The sequence below is a fragment of the Dictyostelium purpureum genome, assembly GCF_000190715.1.
Source record: "Dictyostelium purpureum unplaced genomic scaffold DICPUscaffold_11, whole genome shotgun sequence".
Taxonomy (NCBI): Eukaryota; Evosea; class Eumycetozoa; order Dictyosteliales; family Dictyosteliaceae; genus Dictyostelium; species Dictyostelium purpureum.
In genome coordinates, this window is record NW_003519348.1 from 107,309 (window position 1) to 130,124 (window position 22,816).

At 24.7% G+C, this 22,816-nt stretch overlaps 5 protein-coding genes across 5 annotated transcripts; 3 read left to right on the forward strand and 2 right to left on the reverse strand.

The window, feature by feature from the left end:
• Positions 1-73: 73 nt before the first annotated feature.
• DICPUDRAFT_26247 (uncharacterized protein) lies at positions 74-2,212 on the reverse strand (the record flags this gene model as incomplete). Its single annotated transcript, XM_003283643.1, has 1 exon — positions 74-2,212. One exon carries the CDS (start codon positions 2,210-2,212, stop codon positions 74-76), a length of 2,139 nt encoding a protein of 712 aa, XP_003283691.1.
• Positions 2,213-5,049: 2,837 nt separating this feature from the next.
• On the forward strand, positions 5,050-10,670 carry DICPUDRAFT_96450 (uncharacterized protein). The gene is made up of 4 exons (XM_003283613.1): positions 5,050-5,340; positions 6,384-6,861; positions 6,927-7,204; positions 7,284-10,670. The coding sequence occupies exons 2-4, from the start codon at positions 6,510-6,512 to the stop codon at positions 10,521-10,523; spliced, it is 3,870 nt and encodes a 1,289-aa protein (XP_003283661.1). The 5' UTR covers positions 5,050-5,340; positions 6,384-6,509; the 3' UTR covers positions 10,524-10,670.
• A 246-nt stretch (positions 10,671-10,916) lies between these two features.
• On the reverse strand, positions 10,917-12,590 carry DICPUDRAFT_147392 (uncharacterized protein; the record flags this gene model as incomplete). The annotated part of the gene is made up of 3 exons (XM_003283644.1): positions 10,917-11,791; positions 11,855-12,220; positions 12,293-12,590. 3 exons carry the CDS (start codon positions 12,588-12,590, stop codon positions 10,917-10,919), a joined length of 1,539 nt encoding a protein of 512 aa, XP_003283692.1.
• A 1,309-nt stretch (positions 12,591-13,899) lies between these two features.
• On the forward strand, positions 13,900-15,415 carry DICPUDRAFT_74660 (uncharacterized protein; the record flags this gene model as incomplete). Its single annotated transcript, XM_003283614.1, has 2 exons — positions 13,900-14,937; positions 15,038-15,415. The coding sequence occupies 2 exons, from the start codon at positions 13,900-13,902 to the stop codon at positions 15,413-15,415; spliced, it is 1,416 nt and encodes a 471-aa protein (XP_003283662.1).
• Positions 15,416-16,249: 834 nt separating this feature from the next.
• On the forward strand, positions 16,250-22,320 carry DICPUDRAFT_147394 (uncharacterized protein; the record flags this gene model as incomplete). Its single annotated transcript, XM_003283615.1, has 5 exons — positions 16,250-17,122; positions 17,212-17,455; positions 18,192-18,225; positions 20,686-21,540; positions 21,687-22,320. The coding sequence occupies 5 exons, from the start codon at positions 16,250-16,252 to the stop codon at positions 22,318-22,320; spliced, it is 2,640 nt and encodes an 879-aa protein (XP_003283663.1).
• Positions 22,321-22,816: the final 496 nt, after the last annotated feature.

The following is a 22,816-nucleotide window of genomic DNA, read 5'->3' on the forward strand; positions in this document are numbered from 1 at the left end:
TTTACAATTATAATATAAGTAAAAGTTGAAATTTTAAAAAATATTATTTTTCATTTACTATTTAAATATTAATTTAAAAGATTTGTAATTGTGATTGAATGTATCTTGAGGTATTATATCCTTGACCAAATGGTAATATTGGGTATATTGTTGATTCTAATACCCATTGTTGCTCTAAAGCTTGGACATTTGAAATAAAATTGTTTGCATCGAATGGAATACGGTTTTCTAAAGATTGTAAAAGTGTTTTTAAGAATAGGTTCCAACGTGGTCCATAGAAATCACTGATTAAACCACCCCATAGTTTGAATGCATAGTCATGAAGAACAGAGTCGGAAGGACCCCACAAAGTTAGTTGGTTACGTGCATTAAATTCGTATGGAAGTGTTGCTGAGTTACTACTGTTTTGAAGTGATGGGGTTTCATTATCTGGATAAGCCCAAAGTCTTGCACGATATGTCCAAACACCCAATTGAAGTTCTGGTTGTGTTGATGCTATTAAATCCATAAAACTGATTGTTTCCATCATCGTAATCGATTCTCTTTGGAAGCTCTCAATATCTGAAACATTGTAGCTTTTAATCAAATTGAAATAGGTATCCATGAAAAAGTTGCTTAATGCTTGCATTGTGATTTCACTGATATCAAATTGGAATGTTTCAGTTGATATAACATATGAGTCATTTACCAATGAAAATACATGCCATGCGTTGAACATTACACTTGGGTCGTAGAAAACATTATCACCAAAGTTTATTGATGGTCTGAGGGCAATAAAACTTTCTGGTGCCCCCATATTACGTCTTGCCCAGTATGCAGTAGCATTGAATACTGTATCAACCATACTCATCCATACCTCAACGACTTCAGGCATAATCTTTCCATATCTTCTATTTGTATATTGTGTTATCCATTCTTCTAAATCTGGTGCTGTTGATCTCCAAGCCATTTCACTCATTAGATCATATACAACTACATTTTGCTCGATTGCTTCTGGTGTTAAACCGGTACCCATCATATTATCACTTAAAGAACGAGCAATGATTGGATTGGTAGCAATAAATGGAATACGTCCATACATACCACTTCTTCCACCAAAGTTATGTAGCATACACCAAAGCCAATAGTGGCCATAGAAATATTCAGTTATGTTCCATGCTGGTGCAACATCACTCCAAAGATCCAATACAATAAAACCACCAATTGGGACACCGGAGAACCATGCTTGAGTTTGATTAGCTTGCCAAAATTCTGGATAATCTACAATGAACCAACCCTGAAGTACCCAAACTGCTTTTGGATCAGCTGCTAACATATTGTTATACATTTGTTGTGATGTTTGTTTAAGGAAACCTAAGTCAGATGATGGTGGTGCTAGTTCATTGAATGGATCAAAGTTGTAGTAATGATCAGTACCAAAAACGCCAATTAACTCGGTAATAAATAATTGAGTAATTTTACCAAATAATGGGTCACTTGGGTCCAAATAAAAGGTACCATTGAATTCACACCATGTTGATAATATTGATACATTGGCAGTTGGGAAAAGAGTTTGAATAGCACCTGGAATGTGGCCAGCAAAACCGGGCAATACTGGTTTCATACCATAGGCCCTCATTCTTGTTAGTATTTGAATTTGTAGATCTCTTTGTTTTTCTAACCAGTCCATAGTGATAGGACCACCCCAGTTATTGACATTTCCCATTCTATTCCAAGGTAAAAAAGCAGGACCGGTTAACCATTGTGTGATTTGTTCGAAAGATAGACCAATTTGTGAGAAAACTTTATACCAGATATACTCTTGACCAACGAATGCTAATGGTAAATTGTAGCCATTAAGAGCCATCCAATCGATTTCACGCTCCCATCTAGACCAATTCCACCATACTGTTGAGTAGCCAAAGGTACATACATTCATATAATAACGGAAATTTGAAACAACTGGTACCAAAACTGGCTCTGGGACTGGTGGTAACTGATCAAAAGATTGAATAGCACATTGGTCACCATTCCAGCTATATGAGCACTGACAGTAGTATTTTAAATAGTGTTGGAGACCCATTGCTAAATTTACACCATTATCAGCAGTAATATGGACAATAACAGTTGATGAGTTTGATAATTGGGAAGTTATGACGTCTGTTGAAATATAATAGTATTGGCCTTTTGAATATTGTGTATTACTGATCTTTAGTTCAAAGAAAAGGGTCATTTCAAAATTGAACAATCTTTCAATTAACCCATAGACAGTTTTAATTTGACTAACTGCATCACCGCCGCTAATGTCATTTAAGTTGTCTAAAACATTATTATATTGATAAAATTGTTGTTGGTTTTCTTTTTCTACTTGATAGTGGAAATCCCTGATAGTATTTTTTTCATTTTTATTTATAATATTTTTTAAATATTTATCTGTGGCCTCCTCATTATCAATTTCAATATGGTAATTATTTATTTGAACTGATACTACTAATTTTAAAAACAATAAAAAACAAATAAATCTTAATAAAGATTTATTAACCATTTTTAAAATTTTATCTTTATTATTATTAATTGATTAGTTTATTTATATCTATAACTAATTATTATTATTAATATATACAAAAAAAAAAAGAAAAAAAAAAAAGAAAAAAAAAGGAAAAAACTAATATTTATTTGTGTGCTTTTATATTTTTTATATCTATAAACAAAAAAATAATATTTTAAACAACTGGTTTTTTTTTTTTACTTAAATGAGTGAAGAAAGGTAAAAAAAAAACAAAATAATAATAAAATAAAAATTAAAATAAAATTTTATTGTTAACCAAAAATAACATTTGTTTACAATACTTTTTTTTTTTTTTTTTAGGGGGGGGTTTCTTAATATATGGAGGTGTGGGTGTGTGTTTTTTAGCCTTTATTTTCTATAACCTTTTCTAACAAGATATAAAAAAAAAAAAAATAGTTTGAATAATGATTGAGATGCTAATATGTGTGTTTGAATTATTTGTAAGGGTGTGTGAATATATTGTTAATATATTTTTTTTTTAATTTTAAAAAATTTAAAATTAAATTCAATTTAAAAAAAAAAAAAAAAATTTAAAAAAAAATTTTATTTTATATTTATATAGAAGTGCCCCCTAATAATTAAAATAATGGCATTTTTATTTTATTTATTTAATTGGGCAATAAAAATAGCAAATAAAAACCTAATTTAAAAAATAATCAATTTTTTAATTAAACTATAAAATTAGTAAAAAAAAAGAATAAAAATTTTTAATACCCAAAAAAAAATGATGGTAACCGAAAAATTTTCAAAACCACCAAAATAATCAAAAAAAAAATATATTAGTAGATCAAAACAATAATAAAAAAATAACTCTATTTATTAAAGACAAAAAATTTACAATAATTAAAAAGTGATTATGCATTATCAAAAACCAAATAAAATAATTTTTTTTTTTTTTTTTTTAATGAAAACATTGGATTTAAATAATTCCGCAATGAATTGAATATGGACAATTTTGTTGAAAATTCAAATAAAAATTATGAAAAAAATAAAAAATAAAAAAAGGGGTAATTTATAAAGTATATCAATTTAATTCATTGTTTTTTATTGAAATCTACAATCTGAATCTAAAATAATCGAAATTCATAGCCTATTTAGCAGATTTTAAAAGAAAAAAAAAATTATAAAAAATTATAAAAAAAAAAATTAAAAAAAAAAAAAAAAAAAAGATAATTAACCGCATTTTTTTTTTTTTTAGTTTATACGATTTTTAAACAACCAGTTTTTATTAATATTTAGAGAAAAAAAAGATTGTATTTTTGTACTATAATAGCTTAATCAAATCAGATAAAAAATAAATAAACAAATAAATAAATAAATAAATTTTTTTTTCAACCCTATATTTATATATTTATAAAAAGTTTATTTTTCTCTATTTATTAAAAAAAAAATAGATCACTATTATTTATTATTACCAACATCAACCTCATCATCAAAATCATTATAATTTTTAGCCATATATAATATATACATAAATCAATTAGTGGCAGTAGGTAAAAGCAATATTGCTCATTATCATCAACAAGAAACTATTATTTTTTTTTAAAATAAAAGGTAAAAATATAAAGTTTTTAGAATCAAAATCAATATTTGTTCTTTAAATAATATATATTTGTTCTATCAGATTTAAATCACCTTTATAAAAATATTGTTTTTATTGTTTTATTTTTAGGTTTTTCACTCCTTTTTTAAAGATTTCGTCTTTTTATGTAACACTATATTTATTTATTGTTTGGAAATTTAAAAATAATAATAATCTATGTGATAATAATAACAACAATTTAAAAGAAAAGGAAAATCATGACACCATTATTAAAAAAGTCACCCCTATCATCACATTTTTTTATTTTTAAATTAAACAACCACATAAAAAAAAAAAACACACAGCTTTAACTGCCCTATTTAAATCATTATAATCATTTTTTTAAAATGTTTTAATGATAGGGTCTATTAATCAAAAAGAGAAATATTTGTTAAATATTTTTTAAAACTTTATTCTTAGTTTTATTTTTTTTTTATTATGATTTTAAAAATTAAATATAATAATATCATATAATTATAAAAATAATAAAACCAAAACATTTAATCAACGATATACAAAATATTGTGCATGTATGTACATTTTAATTTATAAATATTTATTTATATAAATATATGCTTTATATATACAATCAAAACTTTTATTATTTTTGTGTTTTTATTTAATATCACTATCATTATTATTATACAACAATTTGTCACTTTATAAATATAAAGGGGGTGGTTATTTTGTGGGGGTGTTATTTTTATCTATGTGCCGGTGTGTTTTTTTGTTTTAATTGCTGTGGGTATCTATCTTTTTGAACGTGTTTGTTTTAATTTTAGAGTGGGGGTGAATGTGTTTGCTGTGGTGAAATATTATTTATTAAAATTATTTTTAATAAATTATTTGTTATTTTTTCTCTCAATTTTTTTTTTTTTTGAATTCATTTTTCACTCATCTATTCACTTTTTTATATTATATATGCAAAAAACAAACATTATTGTCGAGATATTTGAATGTGTGTTTTTTATTGTGTGGGTGTGTTTTGTGTGATTTATTTTATTATTATTTTTTTTCTTTAAAAATAAATACAACAATAAAACAGTTTTTTATTAAATTATCCACCATAAATTATTTTTTAAAATCTTTTTTTGTTTTTTTGTTTTTTTGTTTTTTTTTTTTTTTTTTTTGATGAAATAATAACTTAAAATTATTTTTTATAATCATATATATATATAGAATTATAAAATAAAGAAATAATTTTATAAAGGTAAAATCATATCATCGTAAATAGTTTTTTTTTAAAAAAAATCGTGTCAATCTTATCTTCATCATATTTTTTTGTGGTTCACTCCAAAAATATATTCAGCCAAATCGAAAAAAATTATCAGTGATTGATTTTTTTTTAACCAATAACTGAATCAAATTTTTATTTATTTTTTTTTTTTTTATTTTTTATTTTTTTTTTTAAAAAAAATCTTTTATTCTAGGTTTTTTTTTAGAGGTTAATCGCAAAGTTTTTTTTCATATACAATTTCGTAACCCAGTTTTAGATATATATAAATAATTGTACCATATTAATAGCCAAAAATTATAAATAGCAAATAATAATTCAAAATATTATTTTATTCAATAGTCAACAATATTTTTTTTTTAAAGCATATGGGTAAAAACAAAATTTATAACATCACCATTAAATAATTATTTCTTTTTTTTATTTTTACTTTTTTTTTTTTTTTTTTTCAACCTATGTGTTAAAATCATTTTTAAAAAACACAAATAATAACAGTATAGTAATAATAATTAAAGATTAACCTATATCACTCAAAAAAAAAAAAAGAGAAAACCAAAACAAAAACAAAAAAATCTATCAATAGAATCCACACACAAACTCTAATAATAATCATTCATGATAATTTTTACTTTTATAAAATATTTAACACACATTTCAATCAATTGCACTCTCTCGCATCTCATCAAAAACTTTTTCACATAATTATTTTGTAAAAATTTTTTTTTTTTTTAATTTTTTTTTTTTTAACTTTTTTTTTTTTCTTTTTTTTTTTTTTTTTTTTTTGATTATTATTTTATTTTATTTTATTTTTTTTAAAGAAAAAAAAGACTAAATACCCCATTAATTTATAAATATTTGTATACTAATCCAACATTTTTTTTTATTATTTTTCATTTTTTAATTGGTTATAATTTTTTTATTTTAAAAATAACCAAAATTTTTTTTCAAAAAATAATATTTTAAAATAAAAAAAAAATCAAAAAAAAAAAAAAAAACCAAAAACCAAAAAAAAACTACAGAAAAAAAAATCATCAAAGAATAACTGAAAGGAAGAAAGAAGTAAACAGTAATAGAGAATAAATATTTTAAAAAAGAAAATATTTAAATATTTTTTTTAAATCAATAATATATATAGACTTTGAAAAATGTCACAATTAAAATTATCAAATTCCCAAATATTTGGAGTTGATTTAGAACAAATTGTCACAAGTCAAAATCAACCAAATTATATAGCAGATATACCAAAAATTGTACAAGAAGTTGTAGAGTGGTTAGATAAAAACAATGCAATAAATGAAGAGGGTATTTTTAGAATTCCAGGCAATGGTACTGTAATTCAAGAAATAAAAAAGAGTTTTAATGAAGGAAAAGTCGATTTAAGTAAATACCAATCTTCAGAGGTTCATTCAATTGCAGGCATTTTAAAACTTTATTTAAGAGAATTACCAGAACCTTTGTTTATTTGGAGATATTATTCAACATTTATTAAAGTTATAAGTAAGTTTTATCACAAAAATGAAAAAAAAAATCCCAATCAAATTATTAATTTTTTTTTATTATAGGAAATCCTGATCATTTACTAAGAGCATTACATTTAAGAATGTTAATATATGGATTACCTAAAGTTAATAGAGATTTAGTTTTATATCTTATGGGTTTCCTCAATAAAATATCATTAAGTCATTCAGTAAATAAAATGACAAGTCAAAATTTAGCTACTGTTTTTGCTCCAAATATTCTCAGACCACAAAAAGAAACATTAACACAAATTATGGAAGATTCAGCAAATGTTACAACTATTATTAAAACTTTAATCGATGAATTTAGTTTTATTGCAAAGGTAAATTTTTTATTTTATTTTATTTTATTTTATTTTTCCAATTTATTAATTTTTTTTTTTCAATTTTTTTTTAATTTAGTTAACAGGTCATTTAACATCCTCATCAGAGGACGTACCATCAGCATTAATTCCAAAAACACCATCTATACAAAAAACAACAAACGAAAATACAGAAGAAAACTTATATGCTACAGCTTTATATCCATATCAAGCAAGTGGCCAATGGCATTTACCATTTAAAAAAGATGATAAGATTACATTATTGGATATAAAATCAGAAGAAGGTTGGCTCAAGGGTGAATTAAATGGTAAAATTGGCTATTTCCCAGCATCCTATGTTGAAATTGTAGCTGTTCCACCACCAGTTGGCACTCCAATGACACTTATTCCAATTCCAGATTTTGATTCACAAGATTTATCATCACCAATTTTATCATCACCAGTTTTATCATCATCAACCTCATCATCTTCATCTATTTCAAGTACAACATCTGTAGAAACTACATCAACCAACAATACACCATCATCATCCTTTACACCAATTTCTGTATCAAAATCATCATCATTTTCAAAAACAACTATTACCACTGCTACATCAAAATCAAGTACAAATCTTTTAATTTCAAACCCACCAATGCTTTCTAGTAGCCAAAGTATTAAACCACCATCATTATCATCATCTCCAGATTTAACTAAAGTAATGGGTATTGCACCAAAATTAGTTGCACCACCACCATTAATGGCTCCACCACCATTTATGGCCCCACCACCATCACTTGGTGTACCACCACCTCTCACAAATAGTAATAATAATAGTTGTAATAATTTATCATCATCATCATCCACAGCTTTTACAGCACCATCAGCTTCAAGCAGTCCATCAAATAGCAGTCTCAACATAAATCAATCATCAGGCAGCAAACCAGGTTCATTCCTTTCAAATGGAGGAGCATCACCAGATTTAGCTAAGGTTATGAGCACAAACAAACTTTCATTCTCTAGCGGTGTAGTTCCACCTCCAGCACTTGGTGTTCCACCAGCACTTGGTGTTCCACTTTTACCATCAAAGTTTTTAAATAATAGTTCACTTTCAGGTAGTAGCGGAAATGTATCACCACCAATCTCATCAAGTGGAGGTAGTAAAAGTGGTTCATTCCTTGAAACTCCTCCACCACCACCACCACTTTCAATTCCAAACTTCCCACCACCACCACCACCAACTACACTCAATACACCACCATCCAATTTAAATAATTCAACTTTAGTTATCCCACCACCAATTACAACCCCAACTAAACAATCTGATATTTTACCAATTGATTTATCTAATCTTCCACCACCACCATTTTCACCATGCTCACCAGAACCACCAGTAAATGATAGTAATAGTGATAGTAACAGAAATAATAATGAATTACCACCACCACCAAATTTCGCAGAAATTGATGATCAACACGCAGGCGGTTTACTTTCACCAATGGATGTTAGTAATATTACATTACCACCACCACCAGCATCAATTCCATCCAGTCCAATTCCAGTTCCACCACCTCCACCACCAAAGAAATTAGATCGTAAAGATAGTTATATGCATAAAAAGAAAATGAGTATCGAAAAAGAAAATGAAATTAAAAAGAAGAGAAAAGAAAGAGCAGAAGAAATGTTATCAACAGAACAAACATATGTAAAACAATTAACTGTAGTATACGATAATTTTATTGAACCATACAAAAAGACTAATAAATGCCATGGTTTAACCGGCGAGGAATTTATGGATATTTTCAATTGTCTCGAAGTTATTCTCACTAGTCACAAGAGTAATCTCTTAAAGCCCATCGAGGAGAGAATGCAAGCATGGGATCAAAAACCACAAATGGGTGATATTTTTATCAATAATACTTCATTCATCAAATTATACAAACATTATGTAAATAATTATGATAAATCTATTCTTACATTAAAGAAATGCAAAGAAAAATATGAATCATTTAGAACTTATATGGCCTCAATAGATTACAGCGAAAAACTTTCAAAGCTTTCTTTAGAATCTTTCCTTATTCTTCCAATTCAACGTCTCCCAAGATATGTGTTATTACTCACCGATCTTCTCAAGTATACTGGTAATGATCATGAAGATTTTAATCAACTTTGTGATGCTCTTTCAACTATTAAAGATTTAACAGAGTCTATCAACACAAAGAAATCTGAAGAAGATAACAATACTAAATTGCTTCAAATTCAAGATCAAATTAAAGATTTACCAGCAAATACTATGGCTCTTCGTAAAAAATATCTTGCAGAGGGTCCACTCTTTTTAAAGAAAGATAAATATTATGTATTTTTATTCTCTGATGCTTTACTCCTCACTAAACCAGGTAAAGAAAAGAAGAAATTCAAACACCTTATCAACCTTTCTACAGCCTCATTAAACACTACAGATGAACCAAATATTCTTAAAGTAATGTCACAAGAAGGTACATTTAAATTCTCGGCCGATGGTGTAAGCGAAAGAGAGCATTGGACCAAGGAAATTAAGGAAGCAATTGATATGGCAAGACAAGATCTCATTCAATCAGCATTTGGTGAATCTACAACACTCAACGAAGGTAGTAAAGGTTTCAATAAGATTCAAGATGAAAAGAATAGCTTAAAGAAAGAAAAATTAGCACAAGAATTAGCAATTAGTGAAGAGGAATATCTTGACTCTCTTACTTATATATATAATGTATTTTTACATCCAATCAAAAAATCACTTGACACACCAAATCAGTTAGTCTCATACCAAGAGAATTTAGAAATCAGTAGTAATTTCGAGACACTTTTCAATTGCCACAAAACTTTCCTTATTGCCCTTAAAGAGCGTGCTGCTCAATGGCAAGAAAAACCAATTATGAGCGATATCTTTTTAGAAAAGGCTGGTTTCTTAAAATTGTATAATTATTATGTCCAAAATCACACCCGTTCTCTTCAAGTATTGGAACTTTGTATTGAAAAATATCCATTGTTTGCTATTCACTTAAAACGTCTCGAGTCTGATCAAAATGCCGAACTTAGAGTATTATTAGCAACACCACTTCGTAGAGTTTCAAAATATTATTTAACTCTTCGTGAACTTCTTCAATATACCAGACCAAAACATGACGATTACGAAACACTCTCTAAAGTTGTAGCTTCTCTCAAAGAACAAACCGATAAATTTAACGCAAATTCAACTCAATCATTAAATCAAGCTGAAGCTGGTTCTAAATCACCAGTTACCAAATATAAAACAATTAAATTAACTAAAAATTCAAAACAACCTTCACAATTTTTTGTTTAATCAAACCCAATCAATTAATAATATATAAATTTAAAAAATCCAATATATTTTTTTTTTTTTAGTTTTTTTAATTAAAAATTCATTATTAAAAAATAATAATAGTAATAATAAAAAGTAATAGTACAAAAAAGTAATATAATATAATATAATATCATATCTCTCTTTATCCATGTAATAATAATAATAAAAATACTTAAATAAATAAAAAAATGTTAAAAAAAAAAATGTGTGGCTTTTTATTTTACAATCAAAAAAAATTTATTTATAAATTATTTTGGACTTTAAAAGTTATTTATAGAAAAAGTTTTATTGTGTTATTAATATTTTCTTTTGCCTTAATATGCCAGCAAAACCTTCTAATAAACAACTCTTATTTATTCGTACAGAATAACTTTAATATCGCAATAAATTAATTCTTTCATATGATAGTTGGTCGTCTCTTAATATTTGTGGATTTTCTTCTATCATTGTAAATAAATCTTGAGTTGAAATAATTGACTCACATTCTTTTGTTCTGGATGACGAAAATATATTTTCTGGTATCTTGTAAAAGGATATTGGTTGTGATAGATATGGGTTATTTGATTCTACATATTTTGGATAACTAACTTTTAATTCTTCTATTGGTTTTTTAAAATTAAATACATCACTGAATTTGAAAACTTTATTATTATTATTATTGTTATTATTATTACTGATATCCATATTATAATTATTATAGTTGTTTATAGTATTATTACTTTGATAGTTATTATCTATATTGTAAGGTATAGTTGGATCTTTAGCTTGGTTGTTATCATTAATATTGGTATTTTGATTATCGGTCATAGTTTGATCTTTGTTTTCATTATTATTATTATTATTATTACTTTCTTGTATATTTACATCCATATTAGTGCTTGGTTTATCGTTTGTATTGTCACTATTTTCTAAAAATTCATTATAACTATTACCACTGGTGTCCATATTATAATTATCTATATTATTTTTACTATTAATATTATTATCTATATTAAAGTTATTATTATTGTTGTCTGTATTATCAAAATTTAAAAATTGTGGTATCACCTGATTTGGTTGTAGTGGTGGTTCAACATTTTTAGATATAAGATGAGGTTTGGTCCTATTTACAAAATTAATGATATGTTGCTCCAAAGCTAATTTCATATATATAATCGATTGTTTCGAAATACCTTCGAGGCCATGTTCACTGGCAATGGTTTCCATTTTTTCTTTAAGTGTTTGTAATTGTGATGAATATAAAGAGTCTAAGAAATAAATAAAAAATTAGTTTGTTGGTTCATATGGATATAAATTATTTAAATACTCACATTTTGGATAGTATTTCTTTTTTTGTTTTGAGAGCTTTGAACTTGAAGATTGTGGTTTTTTAATTGTTTTGTTTGATGGAGTCTTTTTAATAGATTTGTTTGATGATGTCGAGGGAGTTGCAGCAGTGCTAGCAGCTGGTATTGGACTGGTAGATGCAACTGTTGGTGAAGTTGTTGGTAATCCATCTTTTCTTTTTTTCGATTCTTTTTTGTTTGGTTTGACGGCTGTTGATGGCTGTTTTCTTTTTTTATCCAATGCTGATGCTGTTTGTGCGGATTTAGCTGATTCCATAATTGGTGGTGGTGATGTTTTAGAATAGAATGCATTAAAAATAACTGCTTTAAAAAACTGATTATGTAAATGTACTATGTAATAAATATAAAAATATTAATATATTTGTCACAGAGTTTATAGTTTTTAATTATTTGTATATTTACAATATGCTTCTGTTAAATTTGTTTGAACATAATAGTCTAATTCTCTTTTAGAAAGCTTACCGGCTAAAAACCTACGTATCCATTCCCAATAATCTTCTGATCTATCTTTTAATACAGCATCTAGTTGTTTTTTTAATGGTGCTAAGTCGATTCTTTCGTATGATATATCATAAGGTGTTGGTAAATTTATAATATTATTGGTAGGGTTTGCTGGAATTGATGTAGATGTTGATGAGGACGATGATGATGCAGATGTTCCAGTATTAGAACCAATATTTTCGTTTGGTGCTTTGGTCATTTTAAATTTCTTGTTTTTTTTTTTTTTTAAAAAAAAAAAAAAACAAGAAACCCTTGCTTTATTATTTTAATTCAAAGAAATTTATAATTTTTCTATTTTTATATTTATTATGAAAAAACAAGAAATGCAACACTTTATAGTTTTAATATTGCTGTAAATTAAAAAAAAAAATTAAAAAAAATGAAAAATTTAAAAAAAAAATTTATATTTTTTTTTTTTTTATTTTAAAATTTTTTTTTTTTAAATGTATTAAATTTTTTTTTTTTTTTTAATTTTCAACAAAAATAACACCAAAAATAATGAAATAAAAGGTGTGTTTATAAAGATAAAATTACTATAGTGATCAGATTTTTAAAATTTCAGATAGCAGACCTTGCACACCAAACGATAGAAGGAATGTTTATTAGGTTATTTTTTTTTTTAAAAAGTGTAAAGGTGATTTTTAAAATGATCACTTGGCTCATAAATTCATTTACTTTTTTTGTACTACTTAAAATTTAAATGAACAATACCTCATCTACTAATATAAATTATATCATTAAGTATAATGATATAGTTTTAGGAAGTAGTATAATCAATTCTTTTCATAGTTTTTTTTTTAAAAGTGAGGATGGTTTTTATTTATTGTGTTTTGTTTTTGTTTTTTGGTAAATGTTTTATACTTGTATGAGTTTACAACACTGCATATAAGTTTGGTCACAGTAACGCCATTTGTTAAAACTACTTTGGTTCTATTGTTATTGGTTGTATTTTAAGGAGGCTAATTATTGTGGTTATTGTTAAGTTTCAATTGAAGATCTATTTTCCTTTCAATCAAATCTGGCTTATATTTCCTAAAGGCTAGTTCTATGATTTTAAATCTGGATCGTATTCTTCCCCTTCATATATTTAAAATTTTCCGATTACAAAAAAGTTGGTGTTTATTATATTAAAATTTACTATCAATTTTATTTTGGTTTAAAATTATTAATTTATATAAAACTAATATAAATATTTATGAACTTCAATAAGTACCAATAAATTTTGATTTAATTTTAAAAAAGTTAAAAAAAATAAAAAAAATAAATTTTTTTTGATTTAAAAATAAGAAAAAATTGATTTTTAAAAAATTTAAAAAAAAAAATATTGTCTATTATTTTATTTAAAACACATTATTTATTTAATTAATTATTTAGTGATAATAAACTATTCATAATTTTAGTAAATCACAAATTATAATAAAAAAATAATAATAAAAAATTTCTCAATAACTTTTTTGTTTTAAAATAAATATATTATATTCTATAATAGAAAAATATTTACAGTAAAAATGGATACAATTTCGAAGCCAGATACTTCAACTACATCTCTGGATCAACAACACCAAAGTGTAGAGAAAAAACCAAACGAAGATATTAATTATAAAAATATGATTGATGAATTATTAAAAAGTATTGAATTAATTCAAAACCCTAATGATAAAGATAATATTATTAATAATAATAATAATATTCAAAACGATACTATGAATAATCACAATCTTGATACATATGGATCATCAAAATTAACCACAAACTTCTCATCCTCAGTTTGTACAACAACAAAAACAAATTTAAAAAGAAACAGTGATGGTTTTGATAGAAAAGAATTAAAAATAAATGATTTAGAAACAAATAATGAAAATAAAAGACATTCAAAACAATTGATCAATAACTATGCATCAGTTAATAGTTTTCCTTTAGACTCACCATCAAAAACCTTAGCCAGAGCTTTTAGTGTAACAAATTCGAGACCCTCTTTTGTTCAACTTCTAAATGCTAATGTTCCTTCCTATTCATCATCAAAAAATAGTGGTGTCAATCCTCAAGAAACTGGAATGGTACCACCATCACCTCATTATTCGGTTAGAAAACATAACCTAGAAACATCATTCCCATCTCCAGTAAAACAACAACAAGATGATTACGATCAAATTCAAAATAAACCCAATAGTTCTTATAAAGACAATTCTGATGTTGAGGAAAAGTTACAAAAAATAATAGAAAATCCAGAAGGCTATCAAACTCAACCAGAATTAGAAATCCTTATACAACAGTTGATCCCAGAATTTGACCGAGCAGGAGTTTTGTCTATAATAGATAGTATTCGTTGTGATGAATATGGAAATATAAAAAACAATGTATTGATAAGTTTTATGGAAAACCATATTACTCTAGATTCTTTGGAAGATGAGTTTGAAGGTCATCCCATTAATAATATAGAATTTTATGAAAATGGTAAAAACTCATTATCAAAACATACAAAACCTAATCAACAACTTCAAGATGAAGTTAATCAATTAAAAAAAGAACCCCAGATTTATAAAGATGTATGTATTCCCAAACAAATAATAAATAATAAATAATTAATAATTAATAATTAATAATAACATAAATCCAATATTAATTATAATTTATTGTTTATAATAGAAAAAAATTAAAGAAGCTGATATTAAGATTAGATGTTTATATTTAGAAATCGAAAGATTAGAAAAAGAAATTTTAAAGTTTAAAGTTAAATCAAAGAATAGAGAATATCAGTTTACTTCTATTGAAGAAGAATACAAACATAAAGTAGAAGATATAGAAAAAGAATCATTATCAAAAATTAATGAATTGGAAAATAAACTAAAAGAACAAATAAATAAAAACAATTCTTTGACAAGGGAATATGAAAATCTAATCATTCAAATTGGAAATGTAGAAAATGAAGTACAAAAAAAACAACAACAAAAGCCACATCTATATTTCTCATTTTTTTATATATTTTTTTTTGGTTTCATATGTGCTTATATTTTTTTAAATTAAATAAAAAAATCAAGATTTCTTTCATTTCATCCCATTACTACACTAAATTCAATTACTATAGATAGCTTTTTTCATTAATATCTCCATCATTAAGATCCCACATACCCCTAACTCACACCACAAATTAAAATAAAATATTAAAAAAAAAAAAAAAATCATTTTAATAATAATTATATAAATATTGCAATAGTTTCATGATTATTATTATTATTATTTATTTAATAATTATGTTTTATAATATACATTTTGATATAAAACACTTGAAAAAAAAAAGTGCTTATATTTTTTTAAATTAAATAAAAAAAAAGATTTCTTTCATTTCACCCCAATACCACACTAAATTCAATTACTATAGACGGCTTTTTTTCACCAATAGCATACAATTTGATCGTTATTTTTATATTCAGGTATTTTACAACAATAATAATAGTTGGCATATAAATATTAGCTTACAATTTATATGTAATAGTAAATGGGTGAGCGGGTGATAGGAAATTTTTAAATATATTTATGTATTTAAACTCAAAATCATATTATCTTTTTATTGAAAGGACTAGATTTTTGAAATATTTCGAAAATTTTTTTTAAGTTTTATTGACACTTAAAGTAAAAAACTTAAAAATAATAAAAAAATTTAAATTTAATTTTTTTTTAAAAAATAAGAAAAAATTAAAAAAAAAAAATTGTATTTTTTCTGTCTTTTTTTTATTATATTATTTCATAATTTTAATCAATATCAAGATATATATTAAAAAAAATAATAATAAATAATTACTTTTTTTTTTTTTAAATATATAATTTTGAATATAATAGGAAAAATATTTACAATAAAAAATGGATATAACTTCCAAGCCAGATACTGCAACTACATCTCTGCATGAACAACACCAAAATGTAGAAAAATTGTTATCAGTTAATAAATCACCCTTAGACTCACCATCAAAAACCCTAGCCAGAACTTTTAATATTAGAACTATTAATAGTGAAAAAAAATCGAGACCCTCTTTTCTTCAACTTCAAAATGCTAATGTCCCATCCTCTTCATCCTCATCATTGTCATCATCAACTAATTACGGTGTAAATCCTCAAGAGACTGGAATGGTACCACCATCACCTCATTATACGATTAGAAAACATAATGCAGACATATCATTCCCATCTCCAGCAAAACAACAGCAACAACAAGATGATTACGATCAAATTCAATATAATCCCAATAGTTCTTATAAAGACAATTCAGATGTTGAGGAAAAGTTACAAAAAATAATAGACAATCCAGAAGGCTATCAAACACAACCAGAATTAGAAATCCTTATACAACAGTTGGTCCCAGAATTGGACCGCGCCGAATTATTGTCTATAATAAATAGAATTCGTTGTGATGAAAATGGAAATGTAGCAAATAATGAATTGATCAATTTTATGGAAAACTATCCTATTATAAATTCTATGGAAGATGAGTTTGAAGGTCATCCTATTAATAATATAGAATTTTATGAGTATGGTAAAAACTCATTATCAATACATACAAAACATAAACAACAAAATACCCAACCAGCTGCAGATTTTGGTGATTTTGGTGATTTAGGTGTCCAAATAAATGGTCTATTTAAACAATCTGAAGAAACCCAACAAGATGTATTTAATCAATTAAAAGTTCTTCGTGAATATTTTTTTCAATTAAAAAAGGAACCTATTAATAAAGATGTAAGTTTTTCCATTAAAATAATAAAAATAAATAATAATAAAAAATAACATAAATCTAATTTTAATTATTAATTTATTTTTTATATTAGAATGATACTAACATTAATGAACCTTATCATAGATGTTTAAGATTGGAAGAAGAAAATTCAAAATTATATATCGAAAAAAAAAAATTAGAAGAAGAAAGTTATATATTTAAAAAAGAAATATCAAATTTAAAAGAAATTGAAAGGAAAAGAATAGATCAGTTTACTCATATGGAAAAAGAATCCGCAATAAAAGAGAATGAGTCTTTAAAAAAGATTGAAGAGTTTAAAAAAATTATATCAACATGTAAGTAATAGTACTTTAAAGTTATAATCTTTAAAATTATTTTAATATTAATTTAAATTATATAATTAAAAGTAAAAAACTCAAATAAAGAAAAGGAAGAATCAAAAATTCAACTGGAAAATCAAAACAATTCTTTGAAAAGGGAATGTGAATATCTAACCAATAAAAATAAATATATAGAAAAAGAGGCACAACTAAAGCAACAACAAAAGGAAAAACAAATTCTCTTACTAATTTTTATAGTTTCTTTCATATTTGCTTATATTTTGTGTGTAGTAATTGAACTTTAACATATACCATGGGCCCAGTATTGTAAGTTATCTTTTGAAAAGAAATGAAATGTAAAAGAATTTTAATATATAAAATAATAAACAATAAAAATATAGATAATAAATTATAATATAAAGTTTAAAATAAACAAAAAATTTTTTTTTTTTTAAAATTTAATCATTTAAAATTATTAATTAAGTGTTTTTTTTTTTTTTTTTTTTTTAAAGTGAAGATTGTAATGTAAATGAACTTTAAAGTATAAATAAACAATAAAAATAAAGATAATAAAATTATATGATTGTTAAGTGAAAATTAAACGAAAAAATTTTTATTTTATTTTTTTTATTTTTTATTTTTTAATTTTTTTAAATTTAATTATTTTTAATTATTTAAATTATTAATTATTATAATTGATTGATTAAATGAAAATTTTTATTTAAGTTTTTTTTTTTTTTTTTTTTTAAAGTGAAGATGATTCTTAATGATGTATTAAGTCATCAGTTTGTTTATTGTGTTTGATATGTGTTTAATACTTCACACTGCATAAAATGTGTACTAAGATCAAATAAATAAATAAAAAAAAATTTATATGAAATGTTTATGTTTTTGTAAAATTCGAAAACTAAAAAGTTTTTATAATTTTTATTTTTACAACCCCCCCAAAAATTCTTTTTTTGATGAATAATAAATATAAATAATTCTAATAATCAAATAAATATACTTTTTTTGAATATAAAAGTTTATTTACATTACATCGTGGGAAATTTGTTTGACAACTTTACTATCATTTCTCCCCAATTAAGGGCTATTGATCTCCAAAAAGATAAAGTTTAACAAAAAATCGCCTAGACATGGGATCGAACCATGGACCTAGCGGTTAACAGCCGCTCGCTCTGCCTACTGAGCCATCCAGGCTTTTTTACACAAATTTTTGTAATAAAGTGCACTATGCGCAAAATAAGGCGTGAGGTGACCAACTTAGCAAAAGGGAAATTTCTTAATTTATACCATTAATTTGAACTCCTACTTTATATGTTCAAACCTTATGGGGGTCATATACTACATTTTACATACCACCAGTGTACACATACTTTTTTATTATAGTCGTTATTATCATATCTTTAACTATACAGTTCTTCGCAAAAGTTTTGACCCCCTTTTTTAAAATTTTTTTATTTTTATTTATCTTCAATATCTTTAATTTCAATTATTCTAAAAAATATAAAATAAATTTTAGAACATCTGAACTATATTTTTTTATAAAAAAAAAATAAAATAAAAATTTTTTTTTTTGAAAATTTTTTTTTTTTTTTTTTTTGCATAAAAAAAAAAAATGGGTTCATTATTTTTAAAAAGATAATTAAAATTATAATATATAATTTATTTTTTATACGAAATTTTTTTTTTAATGGTTTGTTTCTTAATATTTTGTTAATTCACCTTAGTTCTTATTTATTTGTTGTATTTTTATTGAGGTTGATTCATAAAGATTATCAAATATATCCTGATGAATATTTTTTAAAATTCAACAAATTAATAGATTGAAATTATGACGTGGGTACCCGATAGAAATCAATTTTATACGTTGTTTTACTATTGACCATATATTCTCAATAATATTAAGATCTGGTGAACAGGGTAAAATAAATATCACCCTAATGTGCATTTTTTCTTAAAAATCGGCCAAAAATTAGGTCATATGAATAGAGCAATTATCTTGTAAAAGAAACATATGACCAGATAAAATTCAATTCTCTCGTAAAGTTCTTCTATAACCCTGTATTAAAATTTTTAAATATTTTGCAGCATTTGTGTTAAACCTGATAATACATATACGACCTGCACTAAGAGCTGTGCAACAACATCATGTATATATTGAGCTGCCACCTCATCTTCGTTTGGCCAATATGTTTTGTTTAAGGTTTCTTGTACCATGAATCCATTTTTTAGTTTTCAATTAATAAGAAAATCCTTCAATTCTGGTTTCATCAACAAATATTACCCTTTTCCCAATTTTCAGCTGCCCATTTTTGGCACTTTTTTACCCACCTTAGCTTTGAGACATATATTTTTCGGTTGGAAAGTGTTTACATTTTAAACTTTTAAAAAAAACATTATTATGTTGTAGAGACCTACTATTTGAACTTATTGAAACATTTTTTTGAAAGTTTTTTCTAAGATATCTTTTTATATTACTTAAATTATGACATTTCCCATTTCAAATTTATTTTCTACAATGTCTTTCAATTCGGTCGTCCATCTTTCTTATTATGCCAGGTATTGTATTTTCTTCAATTGCACCTTTTTCTAGATTTTTTTTAAAAAATTCCCTTAACTGTGGACCTACTTCACTCAATATATCTTTAACTTTTTGATGATTTTTTTCTTTTTTGTAAATTTTTAATATCATTTTTATTAACTCTAAAAAAAGGGTCAATATTGTTTTTTTTTTCTATTTTTTATGAATATACTGTCCTATTTGTTTTTAAAAAAAAATTAAAATAAAAATAAAAAATTATAATAAAATTGAATTATCTTCTCAAAAATTTAGACCCCATTTTATATGGGCGCTATAAAAAAAAAATTAAAAAAATTTTTTTAAAAAAATAAATTTTAAAATTTTATTTAACAAAAAAAATATAAAAAAACCGTATAAGTTTATCTATAAATATTTTTAAAATGGATTTATAGTCAAAAACCTAAGAAAAGATTAAAATTTAATTTTTTTTCTAATGTTTTTTATTAGGGGGTCAAAACTTTTGCGAACAACTGTAATTTATTACCACCAATCACAACATCATTCATTTTTTTAACCTTATTTACCACTTTTTATACAATTCATTTTATTTTTACACACTTTTGTTGATTTTTATATAATCTACATATATCACCACATACACTTTCATTAACTGTTTTAAATAAATCCAAAATTTTCTTTGATTTTTTAAAACTTTTTTAAGTAGACGGAATCTAATTGAAATCTCTCCTGCTTATCGTTGTATCTCTTTTATTTATAAATTCACAAACAAAATGTCCACAAATAATAATCAAATTGATGATGGTGGCAACATGGATACTATTGATTGTACCATCCCACCTCAAAATAACCAACATTCTGCCCAAAATCCATTTTCTACACCAAATACTCACCAAAACACCCACCCAGAATACCCAAAAAGTACTCCAAAACTTAATAAATCTCATAACCCATTTAACACTTTAAACATATCAAAAACCCAAAATTATAAAAACAAAAATTACCATCCAAACACATCATTTATTTCGACCCCAAATTTTAAAAAAAATATTTTAAATAATATTATTAAGAATAATGAACCAATCCTCTTTTTTGAACCACCAACTACACAACATCCCAACATAATCACCATAATCCAAAACTTTACCGGTGCGCCTGAAGTAAACCAAACAAAGGACAAAATTATTGTAACATTTACAAATGATATGTCAAGAGACATTTTCCTAAAAAGTCTTTCAAATCAAAATATTATTAAAATCAACTCTGGAAAAGAAATCCTAGAACTTAAATTCACAGTTCCAGAACCATTTGGCCTACAACCAGATAATATATCCCTTTATATTGATTTTAATGCAATATCATCACAAATATTAATCAAAAAATTCAATCCAACAACACTCAAATATATCACCCAAATAAACAACTTTCAAACTGATAAATTTGACCAATCGGTCACTATTAATCATTTAACACTAAAATTTAACTCATGCTTAGAAAGATCACTATTTCTCTTCCATAATAATAACCATATAAACACCAGTTCATCAGAGCTCCCATAGTAATATCTATCCCAAGAAAAGAATTCCAACTATCTTATGGCGTATCGACACCTCAACACAATCATATGGAAATAATATTACCATTGTTTAACAAGATCGTAAACATAATCCCCAACTCTAATTTTGACACTTTCTCCACAAAAAGCAACCACCACCACTTCACCTTAAGATCAACACATTTAAATCTTGGTCCACTAAAGTCAAACACCATTATCCTAGACGATTGTACAATTAATATTGAATCGTTCATCTACACCAAAAATCAACATGTTCTACTTAACAAATTCTCAATTTGTAACAAACCACTTAACCCAAGTAAACAACTAAAACTTGATTTATGGTTAACTCATATTGGCTCCACCAAATTAAATGATGAAATTATATCTTTAATTTCATTAGATCATACCACTACATTACCTACCTCTCTACTTACCACCGACGAAAAAATTAATTCATTCGAAAACGAATGCTCACACTTATTAAAAAATTTAATCATTCAAATCCAACCACTATTAGGATTTAGGGCCGCCATCATTTGCAACTACACAGATATTGAAGATCTTTTACATGTCGTAAAATGTTCAACATGCACAAACAATAAAATTTCAGAAACAATAATTGAATATTTTAATTTATTAAAAAAATTTAATAAAAAATCAAAACATGAACTAAAAGATTTTATTATCACAATGCCACAGCAAGAACAGCCAATCAACAACAACAAAAACCACCACAAAAACAACAAAAGACATCGTACATATAATAATGGAAGAGAATAATAATAATAATTATAATAATCCTGTTCACGATGATGTCCATTTTGATTTATTAAATTCACAAAACTCTAATAAAATAAACATTAATTTTAAAAATTTAAATATATTGTCTTTTAACATTAATGGTGATTTCACCTCTAAACTAAAAAATATTATTAAACTTTCTATAAAAAAGAATATAAAAATTATTTGTATACAAGAAACTAAATTATTTACTCGTGATGAAATTAAAAATTTAAATAACTTATTTGAAAAAACTGATTTTACTATCTTCTTTTCTTCAATTGATCATACATATAAAAATGACATTACAACACTATTAACTAAATCTAGAAATTCATTAAATAATGATGAACTATCTATATTAAATAAATTTGAAAATAAAGAGTTATCATATAAAGCACAATCAGGTGTTGCTACTATTATTCATAAAAATTTACTAAACAATTTAATCCATAATGACATCGTCAAAGATTAACAAGGTAGATTACTGTTTCTA